This window comes from Triticum urartu, chromosome 6A (assembly GCF_056163025.1).
Source record: "Triticum urartu cultivar PI428250 chromosome 6A, HENAU_Tu73, whole genome shotgun sequence".
Lineage (NCBI taxonomy): Eukaryota > Viridiplantae > Streptophyta > Magnoliopsida > Poales > Poaceae > Triticum > Triticum urartu.
The window spans coordinates 265167221-265185505 of NC_141878.1; the positions used below are offsets into that span (position 1 = coordinate 265167221).

Below are 18285 nucleotides of genomic sequence, written 5' to 3' on the forward strand. Positions count from 1 at the left end.
TTTCCCCATCATCTCCACCTCGCGGTCCATCCAAAAATCCGCGAAATCATCGAATTTGCCCCCATTTTCAAGTTCATCCCGAGCTTTCCCCGAGCGAGTTGACCCGCCTGGATCATCCGGAACCTGACCCGGATCATCCGGATCCGCCCGGATCATCCGGCTCCTGGCCCGGATCATCCGGCTTCCTCTGCCGAAACTGCAATTCCTGCAGTTTTATACACCGCCGCCTACGCCTCCGCATACCCCCCTCGACCACCACCACCTAACTTCCGCCAACCCTTTCGATACATCCAACACTACCACCACTTGACCGCTACCAACTCCGACACATTTTGCCGCATTTGGTTTTGAGAGTTTGAGTTGTGGTTCATCGTTTCCTAGGGTGTTTCGGCTAACTAGGAACGGTTCGACTTCGACATCACCGCTGCTCATCTTCGCCACGGACGCGTCGTCAACAACGACCTTCACGGCAACCTCATCTTAGTTTCGTGACACACTCAACCGTAAGCAAGGACGGTAACTTCGACGACATCTTTGTCCACCCCTTGCCATTACATTGACAACCTCCATAGCCTTATCTTTTTGCGTAGCTTACCCCTCGAGACTAGCCTGTGAGTATTGTCGGCAACGTGACTTGTGCACATTAGTGATCATACTTCCCATAGCATACATACATATTATTGGTGCATATCTTGGTATCATCTCTTGTGTCCCAAAGTTGTCAGCGCATACACAATTGCTATCTTGGTTCGTGAAGCATTGCATGAGAAAAGAGCTCAGAAAGGAAAAGAGCCAAACAAGCTTTTAAGCAAAAAGAGGAAGGATAAGCAAAGAGCTTATAAGCAAGAACCATAGCATCATACAACATTAAGATTGTCATACTCGATCATCTTGGATCATATCATCGGCACATCATACATAGATCATACTTGGGATAGAAGTCGTTGCATTTTTGCTTAGTAGGTTGTGCACAAGTCCGTATCCGCCTTTTGTGCAATCGTGCTAGCGTCTCTCTAGAGTTGTGCAACAAGAGCATTTTCGTGGATTCCACATTTTGGCTCATTCCTTGATTGCACGACCCCATTTATCTCTCCGTGTGTTGTGTTCCCGTGTGCCACATATTGCTATTGGTCTACTTGTTACATTTGCGAATTTGTGAATCTTTTTCAACATTATTGAGTCTTGCTTACTTTCACATCAAATTTTGTGCCACCATCCTAACCAAGCTCCACCATAAGCTTTTACTTGTGTAGGTGTGAGAAACCGACAAGAATTGGTACCAATTGTGCTATTTCCTTGTTCCACACTGGAGTGATCATTGATCCACCTTCAACTTCGGTCAAGGTACATTTGGTATACGTTCTTCTCTTTCTTCCACTCACATATTTTCTCTTGGAATGATGGATAGGCCAAGTATTTCTACCAACCCACTCTTCATCGGGCAAGATGACGACATGAACTCCTACGTCACAGAGCCAGCCACCTCTTTGATGCACAACGTGCTTTGCATCAAGAGCAACAAGCAATGGGTGAACACATCGACAATCTCGCCACCGACTTGCGACTATCCGAGCAACGTACACGAGACTACTTCAACCACAAGCTCGACAATCACAAGCAAGAGAACGACGCAAGAATGGACGAAATTGACCATACCAAATCGGACATCCGGACCCCGCTCGGAAATCCGGCCCAAGGACACCCGAGAGCAACAAAAGTTGGGCAGATCCAGACCGGATATACGGCGCGTCGTGAACCACAAGACGTCTAGGCCCCAGCCCGGACATCCGGCACCTATGCGTGAACAGCCGGGCATGAGGCCCATGTACCCCTCTCCTCTCTTATTCGCCCAAGACTATAAATAGGCCTCCCCTCCTAGCTAGGGTTAGCAAAGTATATTGAGACATTAGAGAGAGCTTTGCTCCTTGTACCTCCTTGGGGAATCAAGGCCTCCTAAGGGAGAAGGATCCCCATCATAGGATCATCAAGACCTGCTAAGGAAGAAGGATCTCTCTAGATCATCAAGACCTCACCTCCTTTGGAGTGCGAAGAACTTTACCCTTGTGCTATTTCCCTTGATTGTTCATGTTATGCTTGTGGATCTCATATGTGCTTCTAATGGATGTGTGACTTGGGTTTTGTTTGAGTGATTCCTCTTCTTGTTCTTGTTGTTTCTTCCCCCCCCCCCCAACAAGTGTGAAAAGATCATTAATTAGGGTTCCACCCTACATCATCTTGAATCAGAGCAGAGGTTCATTGACATCTTGGTGTCCCTACCCCCCACTTTCTAGCCTAATTTTGTTTGTTTTTGCCCAATTTCAAAAATCCCCACAAAAATAATCATACCAAAAAAAATTGTGATTTGTTGGTTTGATGATGTTTTGTTGATTTTGATCCATGAATTTGAAGTGTTGCGGGTGGATCTAGCTTCTGCACATATTTCTCCCCATTTACATCCACAAAATTTCTCTTTCCCCAAGTTCATCTTCAAAATTCATCCACAGATTGCCGTCCCCGGACATCCGGCCCGATACCCCGGACATCCGGCGCCTCACAATTATTGAATCTTGCTAACAATTACATAAATTTTGTGCCACTTATCCTCACCAAGCTACTTCATAAGCTTTACTTTTGTAGGTGTGAGAAACAAACCAGGTACCAATTCTCCTGTTATAGCATTATATTGAGTGATACTCGACACATCTACAATCTTGAGGAAAGATAACATTGGTATTGTTCTCTCATGTCTTACTTACCTCCACTTGATCATCATGGATAGGCCAAGCACATCGAAGCCGCTCTTCAAGGAGCAAGACGAAGCGCACGACTACGTCACTAAAGGACGACTTTTCGGTGTTCAATGAGCTCTACATCAAGAGAGTGAAGCTTTAGGCGACCGCATCGAGCAACTCGCCACCGACTTACGCCAATCAGAAGCAAGGAATCGGGACTATCTTGACGCCAAGCTATCCACCCAAATGGAAGAATTTCGACACATGATGGTCAATTGCGCGTCTTCAACATCTTCGTCTTCAAGAGGCGCCACTCAAGTCGACACTCTTCGAACTCATCTTCCGACACAAATCTTCCATGAGTTCGTTCTCATCGTCGCGATGACCATCAAGCTCATCAAGCTCCACAAAATCCCTTTCATGGCAATGGTTTGCACGACTGCCTTCGAGAGCGCGAACGACATCGTCGCCAAGAACAAGATGCCATGGACCAAGAGGAAGCTCAACAACGCCAACGCCAAGAAAACCAAGACAGCAACGCACTGCAGCAAGAGCAACAATGCCATGAGGAACGAGCACTTGAGGCACAACTGCTCTCCGAGAAGCCAACCGCGTCGTCGAAGAGAACAACCGTCAAGTGTGTGAGCAAGAGGAAGCGCTCCGGCAAGAGCAACAAGATGAAGCCGCTCGCGTTGAGGAACGCCAAGAAAGGAGGAACCGAGCACGAATCCCTTGCTCTTAGCATCACGCTAATCAAGAAGAGCAAGAGGCTGAAGACCCACCTCCAAGACACGAGCGACGACACCATCGACATGATGACGAGCAATGCTATGCCAAGCGCAAGTTCAACATGCCTAACTTCTCCGGAGGCACCGATCCCGAAGACTACCTCTCTTGGGCATTAAAAATGGACAAGATATTCCGTCTTCATAACTACGACGAGGAAGAGAAGGTAGCCATGGCATCACTTGAATTCCAAGATTATATTCTCATTTGGTGGGAGCAAGTCATCGAGCGATGCCAAGAGAAAGGCGAGCAACCCGTCACAACTTGGACACAAATGAAGGATGTCATGAGAGCCCGTTTTGTGCCTACCCATTATAGCTGTGATCTCTTCAAGAAGCTACAACTCCTCAAGCAAGGCACAAAGTCAGATTGCCATGATTTGAGACAATGTCAAGGAAGATGACGAGCACACTATGGTGCGTTTCTTGAATGGACCCAACCATCCAATCATGAAAATTGCAGATTTCCAACCATACTCCAACCTCCTCGAGCTAGTGCACCAAGCGACCAAGGCGGAGCAACAAGTGCAAGATTACTTCAAGAACTTCAAGTACTCTTCCAAGACCTATGGTTCATATACTCAAGCTTCCACAACCCCGGCACCTCCAACAACTAATACTCGAGCTTCACCAAGCAATGCGACAAGTCAAGTTCCAAGCAACCAATGACTTCTTCGAGTCGTCCTACCACAAGCAACTACAAGCCAAGAGCTTCATCATCAACTACTCCAACAGATACTACTGCCAAGACAAGTTTCATTCAATGTTTTGTTGGAATAAGCCACGGCGTATGTGGTCGGGCTCGTCGGGCGCGACGGATTCGCGCGGGACGTGCAGGACGCACTGGTGCAGTCGGGCTCGTCAGGCGTGACGGATGCGCGCGGGACGTGCGGGGCGCAATGGAAACGTGGCGTGTGTGGCGTGGGTGTGTGGGCTCGTGGCAATAGCTAGGTTGTGGCGTATGTGTGTGTCACTGGGCAGGCGTAAGAGCCAGTGCTTTCGGCTAGCCATGCGTGGTTGTTAGTGCATGGTGGAGTTAGTTAGCATGGCCGAACGTGGAGGCCGTTAGCGAGGGTGCGTACGTGGGCGTTAGAAGCATGGGCGCTGCGTCGCCGCCAAGGGCTATTAAGCCGGCTGTAATCATGTTTGTAGTGAGGCAGTTGGAGCTGAGTAAAACCAGGGGCTGTACGAGCAGCCGGTGGCGTTCATCGCCAAGGGAAAAAGTTTGTCCCTGTACTGCTTCTTCTACCTCTGTTCTTTCTCCACTATAGTCTAGAACTTGCTAGGGCTGTGCCAACAATTGGTATACAGAGCTTCGGTGCGGAAAGGGACCGGCGGCGGAGCAAGCTCTCTTGGCCGGCGCCAACGTCGACGACGACGGACTCCTCTAGGCCGTGGCTTAGGGGGGGGGGTGTTGGAATAAGCCACGGCGTATGTGGTCGGGATCGTCGGGCGCGACGGATTCGCGCGGGACGTGCGGGACGCACTGGTGCAGTCGGGCTCGTCGGGCGTGACGGATGCGTGCGGGACGTGCGGGGCGCAATGGGAACGTGGCGTGTGTGGCGTGGGTGTGTGGGCTCATGGCAATAGCTAGGCTGTGGCGCGCCCGACGGATTCGCGCGGGACGTGCGGGACGCACTGGTGCAGTCGGGCTCGTCGGGCGTGACGGATGCGCGCGGGACGTGCGGGGCGCAATGGGAACGTGGCGTGTGTGGCGTGGGTGTGTGGGCTCATGGCAATAGCTAGGCTGTGGCATACGTGCGTGTCGCTGGGCAGGCGTAAGAGCCAGTGCTTTCGGCTAGCCATGCGTGGTTGTTAGTGCATGGTGGAGTTAGTTTGCATGGCCGAACGTGGGGGCCGTTAGCGAGGGTGCGTGCGTGGGCGCTGCGTCGCCGCCGAGGGCTATTAAGCCGGCTGTAATCATGTTTGTAGTGAGGCAGTTGGAGCTGAGTAAAACCAGGGGCTGTACGAGCAGCCGGTGGCGTTCGTCGCCAAGGGAAAAAGTCTGTCTCTCTACTGCTTCTTCTGCCTCCGTTCTTTCTCCACTGTAGTCTAGAACTTGCTAGGGCTGTGCCAACATGTTTCACTTGCCAAGACCGTGGCCACAAGACATAACAATGTCCCACACGGCGCACCATGATCGCCAATGATGACGGCACCTACAACTCCATGAGCAAAGAAGAAATGGAAGCACTTGAGCATGTGGCCATCACCGTCAAGTGAATGAAGATGAAGGCGCTCAAGTCTTTTGTGACAATGATTCGAGCCCCGCTCTCGTTGTCTCCAAGGTCTTGACACTTCAACACCAACAAGATGAAGACCAACGTTGCCATATCTTCCACACCAAAGCGGGCATCAATGGACGTTCCGTCAAGGTCATCATCGACGGCGGAAGTTGCCACAATTTGGCAAGCGACGAGTTATGCTCCAAGCTACAGTTGGTCAAGAAGCACCCTCGCCCCTACAAGGTCCAATGGCTAAGTGACTCCGGCACCATTCAAGTCTCCTTCAAGATTGGCGTATATGAAGACACATTGGAGTGTGATGTGGTTCCCATGTCTGTATGCCATCTCCTCCTTGGAAGACCTTGGCAATTCGACTGCGGCATCATCCACAATAGACGAACCAATCACTATAGCTTCAAGATGAAGGGCAAGGAGTACGTGCTTCGACCCATGTCGCCAAGTCAAGTCATCACCGACAAGCAAGCTTCAACCCGTCATGGAGAGAATAGTGAGTGATGAACCACAAAAAGAGAGTGAGCGCCACAAGCAAAAAACTGAGTGACTCCACAATGAGCAACAAGAAAAACTTAGTGCTTTTAGCCACGAAAAGAGACATGAGGGATGCGAGTGAGAGCCCGTCGAGTGTTCTTCACTTTGTAATTGCGTGCAAATATGAAGCGGTGAGAACTAATACTTCACAACATCTACCTTCGGTGTTTGTCTCATTTGTTGCAGGAGTTCGCGGATGTGTTCCCCGATGAGCTACCTCCAGGACTTCCCCCACTTCGCGAAATCGAACACCGCATCGACCTCGTTTCCGACACACCTCTACTAAGGCACCATACCGCGTCAACCCCGACGAGACAAAAGAGATCCAAAGGCAAGTCCAACATCTCATGGAAAACGGGTATGTACACGAGAGCTTAAGTCCATGTGTTGTTCCGGTTATTCTTGTGCCTAAGAAAGACGGCAGTTTTCGCATGTGTTCCGATTGTCGTCCCATGAATGCTATCACCGTTCGGTATAGACACCCCATTCCACGCCTTGATGACATGCTAGATGAACTTAGTGGTGCCACCATTTTCTCAAAAATTAACCTTAAAAGTGGCTACTATCAAATTCGCATGCAAGAGGGTGACGAATGGAAACGGCTTTTAAAACCAAATTTGTTCTATATGAATGGTTAGTCATGTCTATGGGCTTATCTCAAGCACCTAGCACTTTTATGTGTGTGATGCACTATGTTCTTTGCAAATATATTGGCATTTACGTTGTGGTATACTTTGATGATATACTTGTGTTTAGTCAATCTCTTGAAGATCATGTCAAACATCTTAGAGATGTCTTGCAAGTTCTTAGAAACAAGCGACTTTACGCTAACATGGAAAAAATGCACTTTTGGTATTGATAAGCTTGTTTTCTTGGGCTTTGTTGTCTCTTCTAAGGGTGTTCAAGTTCATGAGTTGATTGATGCTATTAAAACTTGGCCACAACCAACCAATTTGCAACAAGTGCATAGTTTCCTTGGCCTAGCCAGTTTCTATCATCGATTTGTTAAAGATTTTAGCACTATTGCATCACCATTACATGCTTTGAGTAAGAAGAATGCATCCTTCATATGGGGACCCTCCCAAGCTACCGCATGTGATGAGCTTAAGAATTTGCTTACGAATGCTTCATTATTTGCCTTACCTAAAACTTTTGAAGTGCATTGCGACGCTAGTGGTAATGGCATAGGTGGTGTCTTAATGCAAGAGAAGCGACTCATTGCTTATTTTAGTGAAAAAATTTCCGGCGCACAACTTAATTATACCATATATGACAAAGAGTTGTATGCTTTGGTGAGAGTTTTGCATAGTTGGGAACATTATCTTCGACCCCATGAATTTGTCCTACATACGGATCATGAAACGCTTACAAGTACCTTAAAAGGTCAAACCAAGTTGAATAAACGTCATGCCAAATGGAGTGAATTCATTGAGTCTTTTCCTTATGTTATCAAGTACATTCAGGTAAAGAAAATGTAGTAGCGGATGCTCTTTCCTGCAAGTGCATGTTAGTTACGCAACTTGAATTGAATCTTATTAGATTTGAGCACATTAAAAACTTGTATGCGCATGATACTTCGTTTGCGATTCCTTATGACAAATGTCAAGCTAACAATTTTTGGGAGCGATATTATCTCAAGAATGGCTATCTTATGCAGACTAACAAACTTTGCGATACCCGAGTCTTCTCTTCGTTTGTTTCTTTTGCAAGAAGCTCATGGTGGAGGACTTACAGGACACTTCGACCACGACAAGACCTTCGCCACGCTCTCCAAAAACTACTTTTGGCCAAAGATGTTTCGCGATGTCTCACGCTACACCAACCAGTGCTCCATATGCCGCAAAGCTAAGTCTACCGCTCAATCCCATGGCATATATATGCCACTTCCTATTTTGTATCAACCATGGGAAGATATTAGTATGGACTTTGTTCTTGGTTTGCCTAGAACTCAAACTGAAAAAGATTCGGTATTTGTCGTTGTGGACCGTTTCTCTAAGATGGCACATTTTATTCTATGCAACAAGATAGACGATGTTTCACATCTTGCAAATCTCTTTTGTAGGGAGTGCCCAAGATGATTGTGTCGGACCACGACGTCAAGTTCCTTAACTAATTTTGGAAGACGTTATGCACCAAGCTCGGCATCAAGTTACTCTTCTGATCGTACCATCCACAAACCGACGGCCAAACGGAGATCACCAACCGAACCTCTCTATACTTCTCCGAGTGTTGATCAAGAAGAATATCAAGGAGTGGGAGGAATGCTTGCCCATCGCCGATTACGCCTACAATCACGCAAGACATTCTAAGAAGTCTCCCTTCGAGGTCGTCTATGGCTTCAACCCGTTGTCCCCATTGGACATTGTACCGCTACCACTACAAGAGCGCCTCAACATGGACGCGAGTGCACGAGCAAGTTACCTCAAGAAGATGCATGAAGATACATGTTGCATGATTGAGTACCAAGTGCACCGCCTCGCTACCAAGCGCAACATCAATAAGTACCCCATGGTGTTCAACCCCGGAGATCTTGTGTGGCTACACCTACGCAAAGAACGCTTCCCCAACGAGCGCAAGTCCAAACTCCTACCTCGAGCCAATGGACCATTCAAGGTGCTAGCACGCTACAACAACAATGCATACAAGATCGACTTCCCGCGAGACAAGTACAACATGAGCGACATCTTCAACGTCAAGGATCTATCTCCCTTCCATGGTGATGAAGTTATGATCCGAGGACGGATCTTTCCCAAGGGGGCAGATGATGCGGAGCACCCTACGGTCATCCCCATCGACCTACCTTCGTCTCTCCAAGTGCCAACTGGACCAATGACACGAGCACGTGCAAGAGCTATCGAAACAAAGGTGACTTCTCTCCTTAACGAGCTTCCGTACGAACCACGTGAGACATGGCTACTACCTCAATCAAAAATGCTATGTGTGCTTAGGTATGAAGAAGGCCACCTCGGAGACGCTCAGAATGAAGACCAAATCCCCAAGTACACGGTTGAAGAAGCACGACGAAGGAGACCGCTGAAATGCTACAGCGGACAGACATCCAGCCCCTGGCCTGGATATCCTACGCCCAAGTCCAGCAACAAGGTTGCGCTGGAAGAGCTCCAGGAGCTAGACATCCGGCCCCGCCCCGGACATCCGGCCCAACCAGCCCGAACATCCGGACGCCACGCAAAAATCCGGTCCGAGAGCAACAGAAGTTGGGCAGATCCAGGCCGGACATCCGGCCCTTGCCCCGGACATCCGGCGCGTCGTGAACAGTCGGGCATGAGGCCCATGGGCCCCTCTCCTCTCGTATTCGCCCAAGACTATAAATAGGGCCTCCCCTCCTCCTAGCAAAGTATATTGAGACATTAGAGAGAGCTTTGCTCCTTGTACCTCCTTGGGGAATCAAGACCTCCTAAGGGAGAAGGATCCCCATCATAGGATCATCAAGACCTCCTAAGGGGGAAGGATCTCTCTAGATCATCAAGACCTCATCTCCTTTGGAGTGGAAAGAACTTTACCCTTGTGCTATTTTCCCTTGATTGTTCATGTTATGCTTGTGGATCTCATGTCTACTATTCTAGTGGATGTGTGACTTGGGTTTTGTTTGAGTGATTCCTCTTATTCTTGTTGTTTCTTCCTTTTCCCCCTCCAAGTGTGAAAAGATCATCAATTAGGATTCCAACCTACATCAGAAGGTCATTTTAAAGCATTATTTTCGTTCCTATAATCAAGCAGCTCATTTGCTAGCAAATTTCAGTTATTCTAATAAGCGTACTTTTAGTTGGTTGGATGAGCCTCCTAACTGTATCGTCAGTAAGCTCGTACACGATGTATCAGTGTCTCGATTTTAATAAAGCTAGCCATGACGACCTTCCACACAAAAATGAAATACTTGTACAAGAAATGTTTGTCTTTGCACACAAAATAAATTCACGGCCAAAAAGAGATATGGCTACTTACATGAAACCCCTTCTTCTGTGATGTCTGCCATCTTACATGAGTAGGACATTATCTTGACCGTAAACTTATCCATGATAAGAACCTATAAGAGGTCATAAATATTTATTATTTATGTAAAAGAAAGTATACAAATTTTATAAGGTTATTTGCTAGAGTGAATATTAAAAATATGGTACAGCAATTAGATGTTCTCAAGATCATAACCAAGTGTTAAAAGTGTATTTGTAGTGTCTTTAATCTTATTAGAAAGGTTCATATATATGCACCAATATATATAAGATAATTAGTATATAGCCAATCAATAATTGCAACGGAATATGATTTTGGTGCCAATGGCGCCCATGCCCTGTTTATGAAAATTGCATGATGTGTAGTTTCCTAAGACTATATGATGGAATCATAGATGTGGCACCTGTCTACCTGCAAATTATCAATGTCAAATGATAAGCAGTACATGCACTGCATATGAATACTGCACGATGCAATATTTGACATTTAGGTGTATATAACATTAGATATGCAACATAGAAAATTTGTATGTGTAGTTTCCCGTACTCATCAGAGTCTGTTCCTTGGATTTAAAGCAAAGCTGGCTAGACCTAGTGAGGTTGATGCAGACAAAGACATTAATAAACTGACAGCGCTAACTATTGTTTTCCTATTTAAATCACAATAAGAGAATAACTTGCCAATGGATTATTTATATCGAAGTCGTCCATTTAAAGAAGTAATGGCCAAAGTTTGACATAACAAGCTAATATCAGAAACCTGATAATCATTTCTCATAATTAACACAATAGCCGTACACAAATTACAATGATCAGTAAAAATAGTAAGGTATAGCTACTGTAATATCAGGAAAAAATATCTAAGGATGAGTTCTTGATATAGCAGGAAAACCATAGCAGAGATCGGTTAACATGTCCAATGGAAAAGGATACCTTCCATGCTGATTTTGAATCCTTCCTAGTCGACCTGAGCATTTCAAATAATAATCCTGCATGATCAAGAAATTTGAACCGTTTGAATAAATACAAAAATAAACTGAACCACAGCACCAGGTTCTAAAATTGCACCAGCAATTGCAAAATCAGGATAAAATAATAAATAATACAGTGTGCTGTGGGCAATAGCAATCAGAGTTAAGAAAAAGTAAGATATAGCAAAAATTTAAGCGGTGATCATCCACAGGAAAATTGCAGGCTCCCACAACTATTAACAGCGTGAGAGGATGATTCCTTTATTGTCGTGACACCCACAGGAAAATGACAAGATCTGTGTATTAAACATCAACCTAGGCAGCCGGTTAGGCATTTGAAGCCATAATCATCTCTGTTAGACGCTCGACTGAAGCAGAGAACAGCAAGAAGAGAATAGAAAAGGAAGCAGAATCAAGCGACAAGAAGAGGCGAGCGGCAAGAAGCAGATGTGAGCAGCTTACAAACAGAGGTGGAGGTGGACATGGAATCAGGGGTTAGGATAGAGATAATAGGCTGGCCATGTAGCCCACCTAGGCACAAAGTGGGCACCATCACCTGACAGATATATTCTAGGGGTTGCAACACCGTATCCATGGCAACTGAGCAAGAATGGTAATCCCCACCCCCACCCCAATATTGGGTGTTTCCTTCCCTGCTGATCCTTTCCTGCACATACTACCAATGCTCCTATGCAGAATGCTCGCCCCCATGAGGAAATTCATGATAAAGCAGAAAGAATCATAATTTGTCATTCTGACAAATCATGAATGCATTCTCCTTTTTTCCATAGCAACACAAATATAATAAACGGTGAAGGTGGAAACCCCTGAAATAAACATACAATTAATGTAAAATATATCGACGTTGTTAACGAGTATTAGTATTGGTCTAGGAGTCTGTCTGTGTTAGGCTATATTTCCTTTCTTATATCCCAAGTCAATTATGCAGCCATACCAATGAACTTTCACCATTCCCGTTCTTCGAATAAGCCCTTGTGCAAGGACATTCTTTCCCTCAATAATAATAAAGGGGCAGCCCGGTGCACATAGCTCCTGCTTGCGCAGGGTCCGGGGAAGGGTCCGACCACTTTGGGTCTTTGTATGCAGCCCTTCCCTCAATAATAGCACGCCAAATTTGAGACAGATGATTACCTCTGCAGGCATAATGTCATGATCAGGGTAGTAGACTGCTTTAGAATGTGAGCACTTAATGCAGTTGGATCTTGAACGAGTCTCCAGCTTGGCAAGGGGAAAAAAGACAAATGAAAAAGTTCAATGTCTCTAAATCCGAGAACCCCCAAGTGTTTTGGCCTTGTCCTCATATGACAGGAGACTCAGATGTGTAGGCATAAACCATGGTGGAGCTTACAGCATGGCATAGAAAACATTGGGACAGCTTGTGCCACGGAATTAATCAAAATCTCTTTGCCACCAAAAGAAAGGATTTTTTTTCCATTCAACCATGAACCTTATTCCACACTCTTTCCTTCAGATAAGGCACCATTCTTTGAATGACCAACACTGGTAGGCATTCCTAGATATTTGTCAGGAAGGGACTCATTACTTGCTTCCCAGATTTGTTTAATTTCTTCCTGTATAGGTTGAGGGCACCCTTTACTGAACAAAATCGAGGATTTATCCAAGTTTATTATTTGTCCCGATGCTTGACAATACCTGTCTAGAGCTTAGGAAACCAAAGTAGCTGCTCCACCGCTAGCTTTGAAAAACACTAGGCTGTCATCGCAAAGAGCAAGTGATTCACCGGAAGTGCCGAAGGGGCCACTTTAATACCATGGTGTGATGACTGATTCTGACTTCATAACGAGCACGTGAGGCCCTCTGCTGCTAACAAAAACAAGTGTGGAGATCGGATCCCCCTGGCAAATGCCACGAATCGGTTTAAATTCATCAAGCTTATTGCCATCAAAGAGCATTGAAAAAGATACGGAAGAAACCATGTTCATAACAGTACCTACCAATTGTTGAGAGAAACCCAATTTAATTATCATAGCTTCCACATATTGTCGTTCAACTCTATCAGTCTTTCATCATGTCCAATTTGAAAGCACAATGCTGTTTTGCTGATTTGTTACCCTTCATAAAATGTAAGCACTCGTGTCGTGATGATGTTGTCAGTTATTAACCGGCCAGGCACAAATGCTCGTTGTTCCTCGGAAATAATCAGTGGAATTAACCTAATGTGATTAGCTACTCCCTCCGGATGGGGATATAAGTCAGCCACGGGTTTTTAGGTCTTCAATTTGATTAGCAAAAATGTATTGTATGTCATAAAATATAAGTCAGCCACATGTTTTGCTGGTTAAATTGACGACCTAAATTCATGTGTGAGATTATATTCCCATCCAAAGGGAGTATAACATGTTATACTAACTAATGGGGCGGAACCGAGAGAGAAGCTTTTGGTTATGTACCTTCGAGGTCAGGACTAAAACCGTTTTATTAATTTCCTCCGACTCTCTTGGCCATGAACAACACCTTCAGCTGACCATTGAATTCTAGACCCTTGTCGCCACATAGTCTCCTCGCGATGATAAAATTACATCAACCTGTTCAGGGCCTTCGTCTCCTCCCTTGACGGCCAACGCGAATTGGAATGTTTCTGAGTTCTTCCAAGCATTTTTTTCAGATTCCAAATCTCTGTCTTAACACTCCCAAAGGTGGTGCTGCCCCACAAATGAAGTGCCATAGCCATGCCATTAAGCTTTTCCCTCACGAACCGAAGAACATGTAGCCTGGTCCTTCCGCGCTCTATCTACGGCTGTTTAAAATTCTCAATTGATTCCCACATAAACTCAAATCTGAACTACCGAGTAGCTCGTCCCTGATTGTGTTGGGGATGGTCCAAAGACAGCAGAATAGGACCATGGTCTGAAGCAGCCGACAGATGTTTCTGCAGTCAACAGTAGCTAGGGACCTGTCCAGCCTGACTCGCGTATAGCCACCTCCTGCAACTTTTTTCTCAAAAGTCCAGCTTCTGCCAACATACCCAAGATCACACGAGCTGCACTCATCTACAGCCTCCCTAAAACCCCTTATTTGAGCCTGAGTTCTTTGCCCTACTTCAACATGCTCATCTTGCCTGAGAACTTCATTAAAGTCTCCCCAACATGACAAAGGGAGGTCACTTTCCGCCTGAATGTCACGAAGAGTATCCCCTGTTTTATATCTCTCCCGAGTTGAGTCTCTCCTACACACAAGTCATGTGCCAAGTATTCATTCCCAGCAGAGTAACATAAGAGTCAATGTGATACTTCAAAAACTGAAACTAAATTAAATATCATGGTTCCAGAACACACCTAATCCACCACTTCTACAAGAACTACTGGCTACAAAACAATTACCAAAACCTAAAGCACGAGATCAACTTTCGACCCGCGTCTTGTGCACCTGAGTTTACAAAATACACAGCACGGTTGGGGCTGTCGCGGGCAAGCCCGGGCCGTGACAGTTCCAACTGAAGAATCTCATTGCTCTCGGCGGTGCCCCACCGATGATGAGTTGGTTGATGTGTTGTCATCCTTTGTTTCTCCAGATGATGATGAGTTGGTATGCTTTGGATCTCTTTTTGCAGATGGGCTCGGCGGCACAACAGCAGCTGCATTCCCCAAGGACTGAACTTGATGCACTAAATTACCCACTTCATATGCTGCCCCACCCTGCACACCGTCCGGGGTGGTAGGCTTCTCGGACACTGCACCTCGTTTCCTGTTAGGGTCTTTATCATCCATGTCTGCATCTGTGCTTTGTTCTCATCACCATCAGATGAAGGATCCTCCTCCATACTGTCATATGTACCAAGTGCACCATAATGTGTGGATTTCGGCACCTGTATTGGCGCTGCCTAGGAAGGGCTGCCTAGAAATTCCTTCCCCATACCCCATAATGTGTGGGTTTCGATACCTATATTAGCTCAAACATTTTCTCACTATTTCTTCATAAATAATATCCTCATTACACATGAAGTAAATACTCTAATTTGGAAATATGGTTTGCCTACTACTCAAAAAGACCTCCTCAAGCAGAGAAACGCGGGCATCTTTGATAGCGAGCAGCCCAACATCACCGGCCTGCCCAATGCTACCCGAGCTGAGTCTCGGTGCGTTGGCAAGGGCGGTGGCTCGCGACGCTTCTTCCATCGACACCTCGCACTTAGGAGCAGGGGCGTGGCATTGTAATCAGCGTCGTTTATAAGGCGGTAAAGCAACCTAAGGCGAGCACCACCCGCTCTGATGCCTACGTGCCTAAAGCGGGCACTTAGGCACCTAAAGCGAGCATATTTCTAAGGCACTGACAGAGCGCCTTGTCGCGTCTAAAGCAGGACACCTTATAAATAATCAGGGTATTGCCCTATCTCGGGATTGTCAACTTTTTCTTCTATCAATGCATCTAGACGCGAAGCTTTTGTGTTTCCTTGGGGAAAAAAGAGATGTGATGTCCCGATTGTCCAGTGTGTTAGCTTGCCCCATAATCCATTAGACATGATCTCCGTATATTGAGAAGCACATGCTCGAGCAACAAATATAACGAAACAAATGGCTACCCGACTGGCTGATACGACTACAACTCACAGTTCAACGGTAATGAAGCATTTTGAAGACCTAAAGTTAAAGGCAACAAACGTGTACAATAACCTACTCCGCTATGAGCCCTAAACAACAAGTTTACACGACCATGCCAATTTCTCAACTCCACAAGCAGCTAGATCCAGCGGCCCAGTTCCAGTGACAACATTAGGCAAGCAAATCAAAATCAGAAGAGGCGGGGGGGAGGGGGGGGGGGGGAGCAAAAGGAGTGGTTACGGTCTCGTGTGATCTGCCGGAAGCTCCGGCGGTCGCCGCCCTGCGAAGAGGAGTCCGAATCCAACGACATGCCGCCGGGAGATCTCACCGCCTCCCTCCGGTGACGAGGCCTCTGTTTGTGGCCGTAGGGTAGAGACAACGCACGGCTTTAACTTGCTGAAGTTGGGTGCGATCGGAGGACACGAAGATGCAGAAATTGGGGTGTGGGAGAATATGCAGCGACCGCGTGCGAGAGGAAGAAGAAACGGGAGTACGAGGCTCCCAAGACCACCAAGACCAAAACCGTCATCGGCCGCCACCGGCGCAGGAATTTACCAGACTGCCCCAGCGTTACCAGAACAGTCGCCATATAGATTTGGAGTCTCATAGGCATCTTCGATGGATTGTATGTTAATTTTGTTGATAAAATGTTCATATCATCGACCAACAATCTATCATACAACTATTTCAATAGGTTGTATCTAAGCTATTCAATAGATGATGAGAAAATAAATGTGATTTCTCTCTATTGCACCTTGGAGTTTGTGCAAAGGTTGTTGGTTATTCTACATACAATTTTGCTCTCTCTTTACATTTATTACATGACATATCATCGTTATGTCCTAAATGGCAAATTTACCAACACCTATCTTACAGCTGTCGGAGATGTCCTTAGACTTTGTTCTTTTTCTACAATACCCCACTGGCGTACCATATTTTCATAAAAAATAGAATGTTAATTATAAGAGCGGTCTATTGAAGATGCGAACATCTACAAAGGCTCGAAGCCACCTTACACCAAAAAAAAAGTCATTCTCTCACAAAGGGGTCTAAACCACCAACACCAAGTCCTGCTTCGCTCCACTCTTTGATCTCGTCTAAGGCTAAGTCTACCAATTGCCTCGCCGTCTGCTGTTGCTGTTGCCTATTGAAGACCCTAGCATTCTGTTGTTTTCATGTCAGCCAAGCGGTACCAATCACGAAGGAGACGAAACCTCGTCGAGCCTTGTGTGAGAATTTGGTTCTTTGGCGAAACACCAATCTTGGAACCTGCCCATGGTGTTAGGGATGTCAGCATTGACCTGTAGCCTGTCCCAACACCCATGCCAACCCTCCCTTGCGTAGACACAGTGTCCAAGAATGTGGTCCGCGTTGTCCTCTTCCTGCAAGCAAAGGAAACAGGGCAAGGGTTCGTCCTGAAGCCCGTGCCTCGCACGACGGTCCGAAGTCCAGAGGTGGTATTTGATTGTCAACCATGCAAAAATCTTGCACAGTAATATTTGTCTCATTCATATCATTTTTACCTAATAATAAAAGATGGATGCCATGACGACCGAGATTCAATTGAGCAATCCTCCTGTCCTCGTTACGTCATCCTGCCTCGGTTCGTTCGTTAGTTCATCCGCGTGATTGGTCGTTGAGTCCAAATTATATACGGTACTAGATCATTGTTGGCGCGCGTTGCTGCGCCCATTTTGTCTCAATAGTTTAATTGTTATTTAAGAATGAAAAGAAACATGTTCCAATTTGTTTAGTATAATGCATTTTCTCACATCATTTTGTAATTTAAGCGATATACTTCTATCTCTATTGACGTTGTATTGGTTTCTAAAACAAAGATACACCAAATAGAATAAGAATTGAAAAATAAGTTTATATAAGAATATTTTTCGTAGTTTCTTTACTTGGATTATTTGTCCAAGATTTCTATGATGAGTGTACTATCACCCCCATCCATTTATTTGATGGAATAACAGGATGTTTGTAAATATACATACGCAATAAAATGGAATCAAATCTGCATAACTCATCCATATAGTGGTCAATAATAAAAACTGATTAGTTAGATAAAAAGATTCCTTCTCAAAACTTGGAATGCTTCTTATTTCAAAATTGATAAACATGTTAGGTTACTGATAATCACACAACAAAGATCTTATCAAAACCATACAACCAAACACGAAACAAGCAAATATGGGTTACTGACCCTTCAAGCATAATGGCCATTCGGATAACTATAAAACTAAATGCATGATGTACACAATAGAACACCCATTAAGCTTGTACTAATATCTAAGCATGCTACAACGGAAATGATTCGAAGTCGGCGAAAACACACTTAGCTATGACTGATTCCAAGACTTCAATTATAAATATACTTCTTTTTTAGGGATTTTATAAATATACTATAAGGTAGAAGTTCATGGAACCTGTAAATTTAACTGAAAACTATATTGAACGACCATAGACATA

General features: G+C 45.5%; 1 protein-coding gene across 3 annotated transcripts in view; it reads right to left on the minus strand.

The window, feature by feature from the left end:
• The window catches only part of LOC125516767 (putative protein transport Sec1a), a 77562-nt gene extending 61198 nt beyond the window's left edge, over window positions 1–16364 (minus strand). For 2 of the 3 annotated variants that reach the window (XM_087527795.1, XM_087527794.1), the window contains exons 1-3: window positions 16054–16364; window positions 11196–11251; window positions 10255–10336 (exon numbers count right to left, since the gene is read on the minus strand). In XM_087527795.1, the coding sequence (XP_087383921.1) occupies window positions 10255–10336; window positions 11196–11251; window positions 16054–16123 (208 nt within the window). In that variant the 5' untranslated portion in view covers window positions 16124–16364. Of the gene's footprint in view, window positions 1–10254; window positions 10337–11195; window positions 11252–13665; window positions 14442–16053 lie in introns of all 3 variants that reach the window. The other variant, XM_087527796.1, reaches the window with a different exon arrangement.
• Between the last annotated feature and the right edge of the window lie 1921 nt (window positions 16365–18285).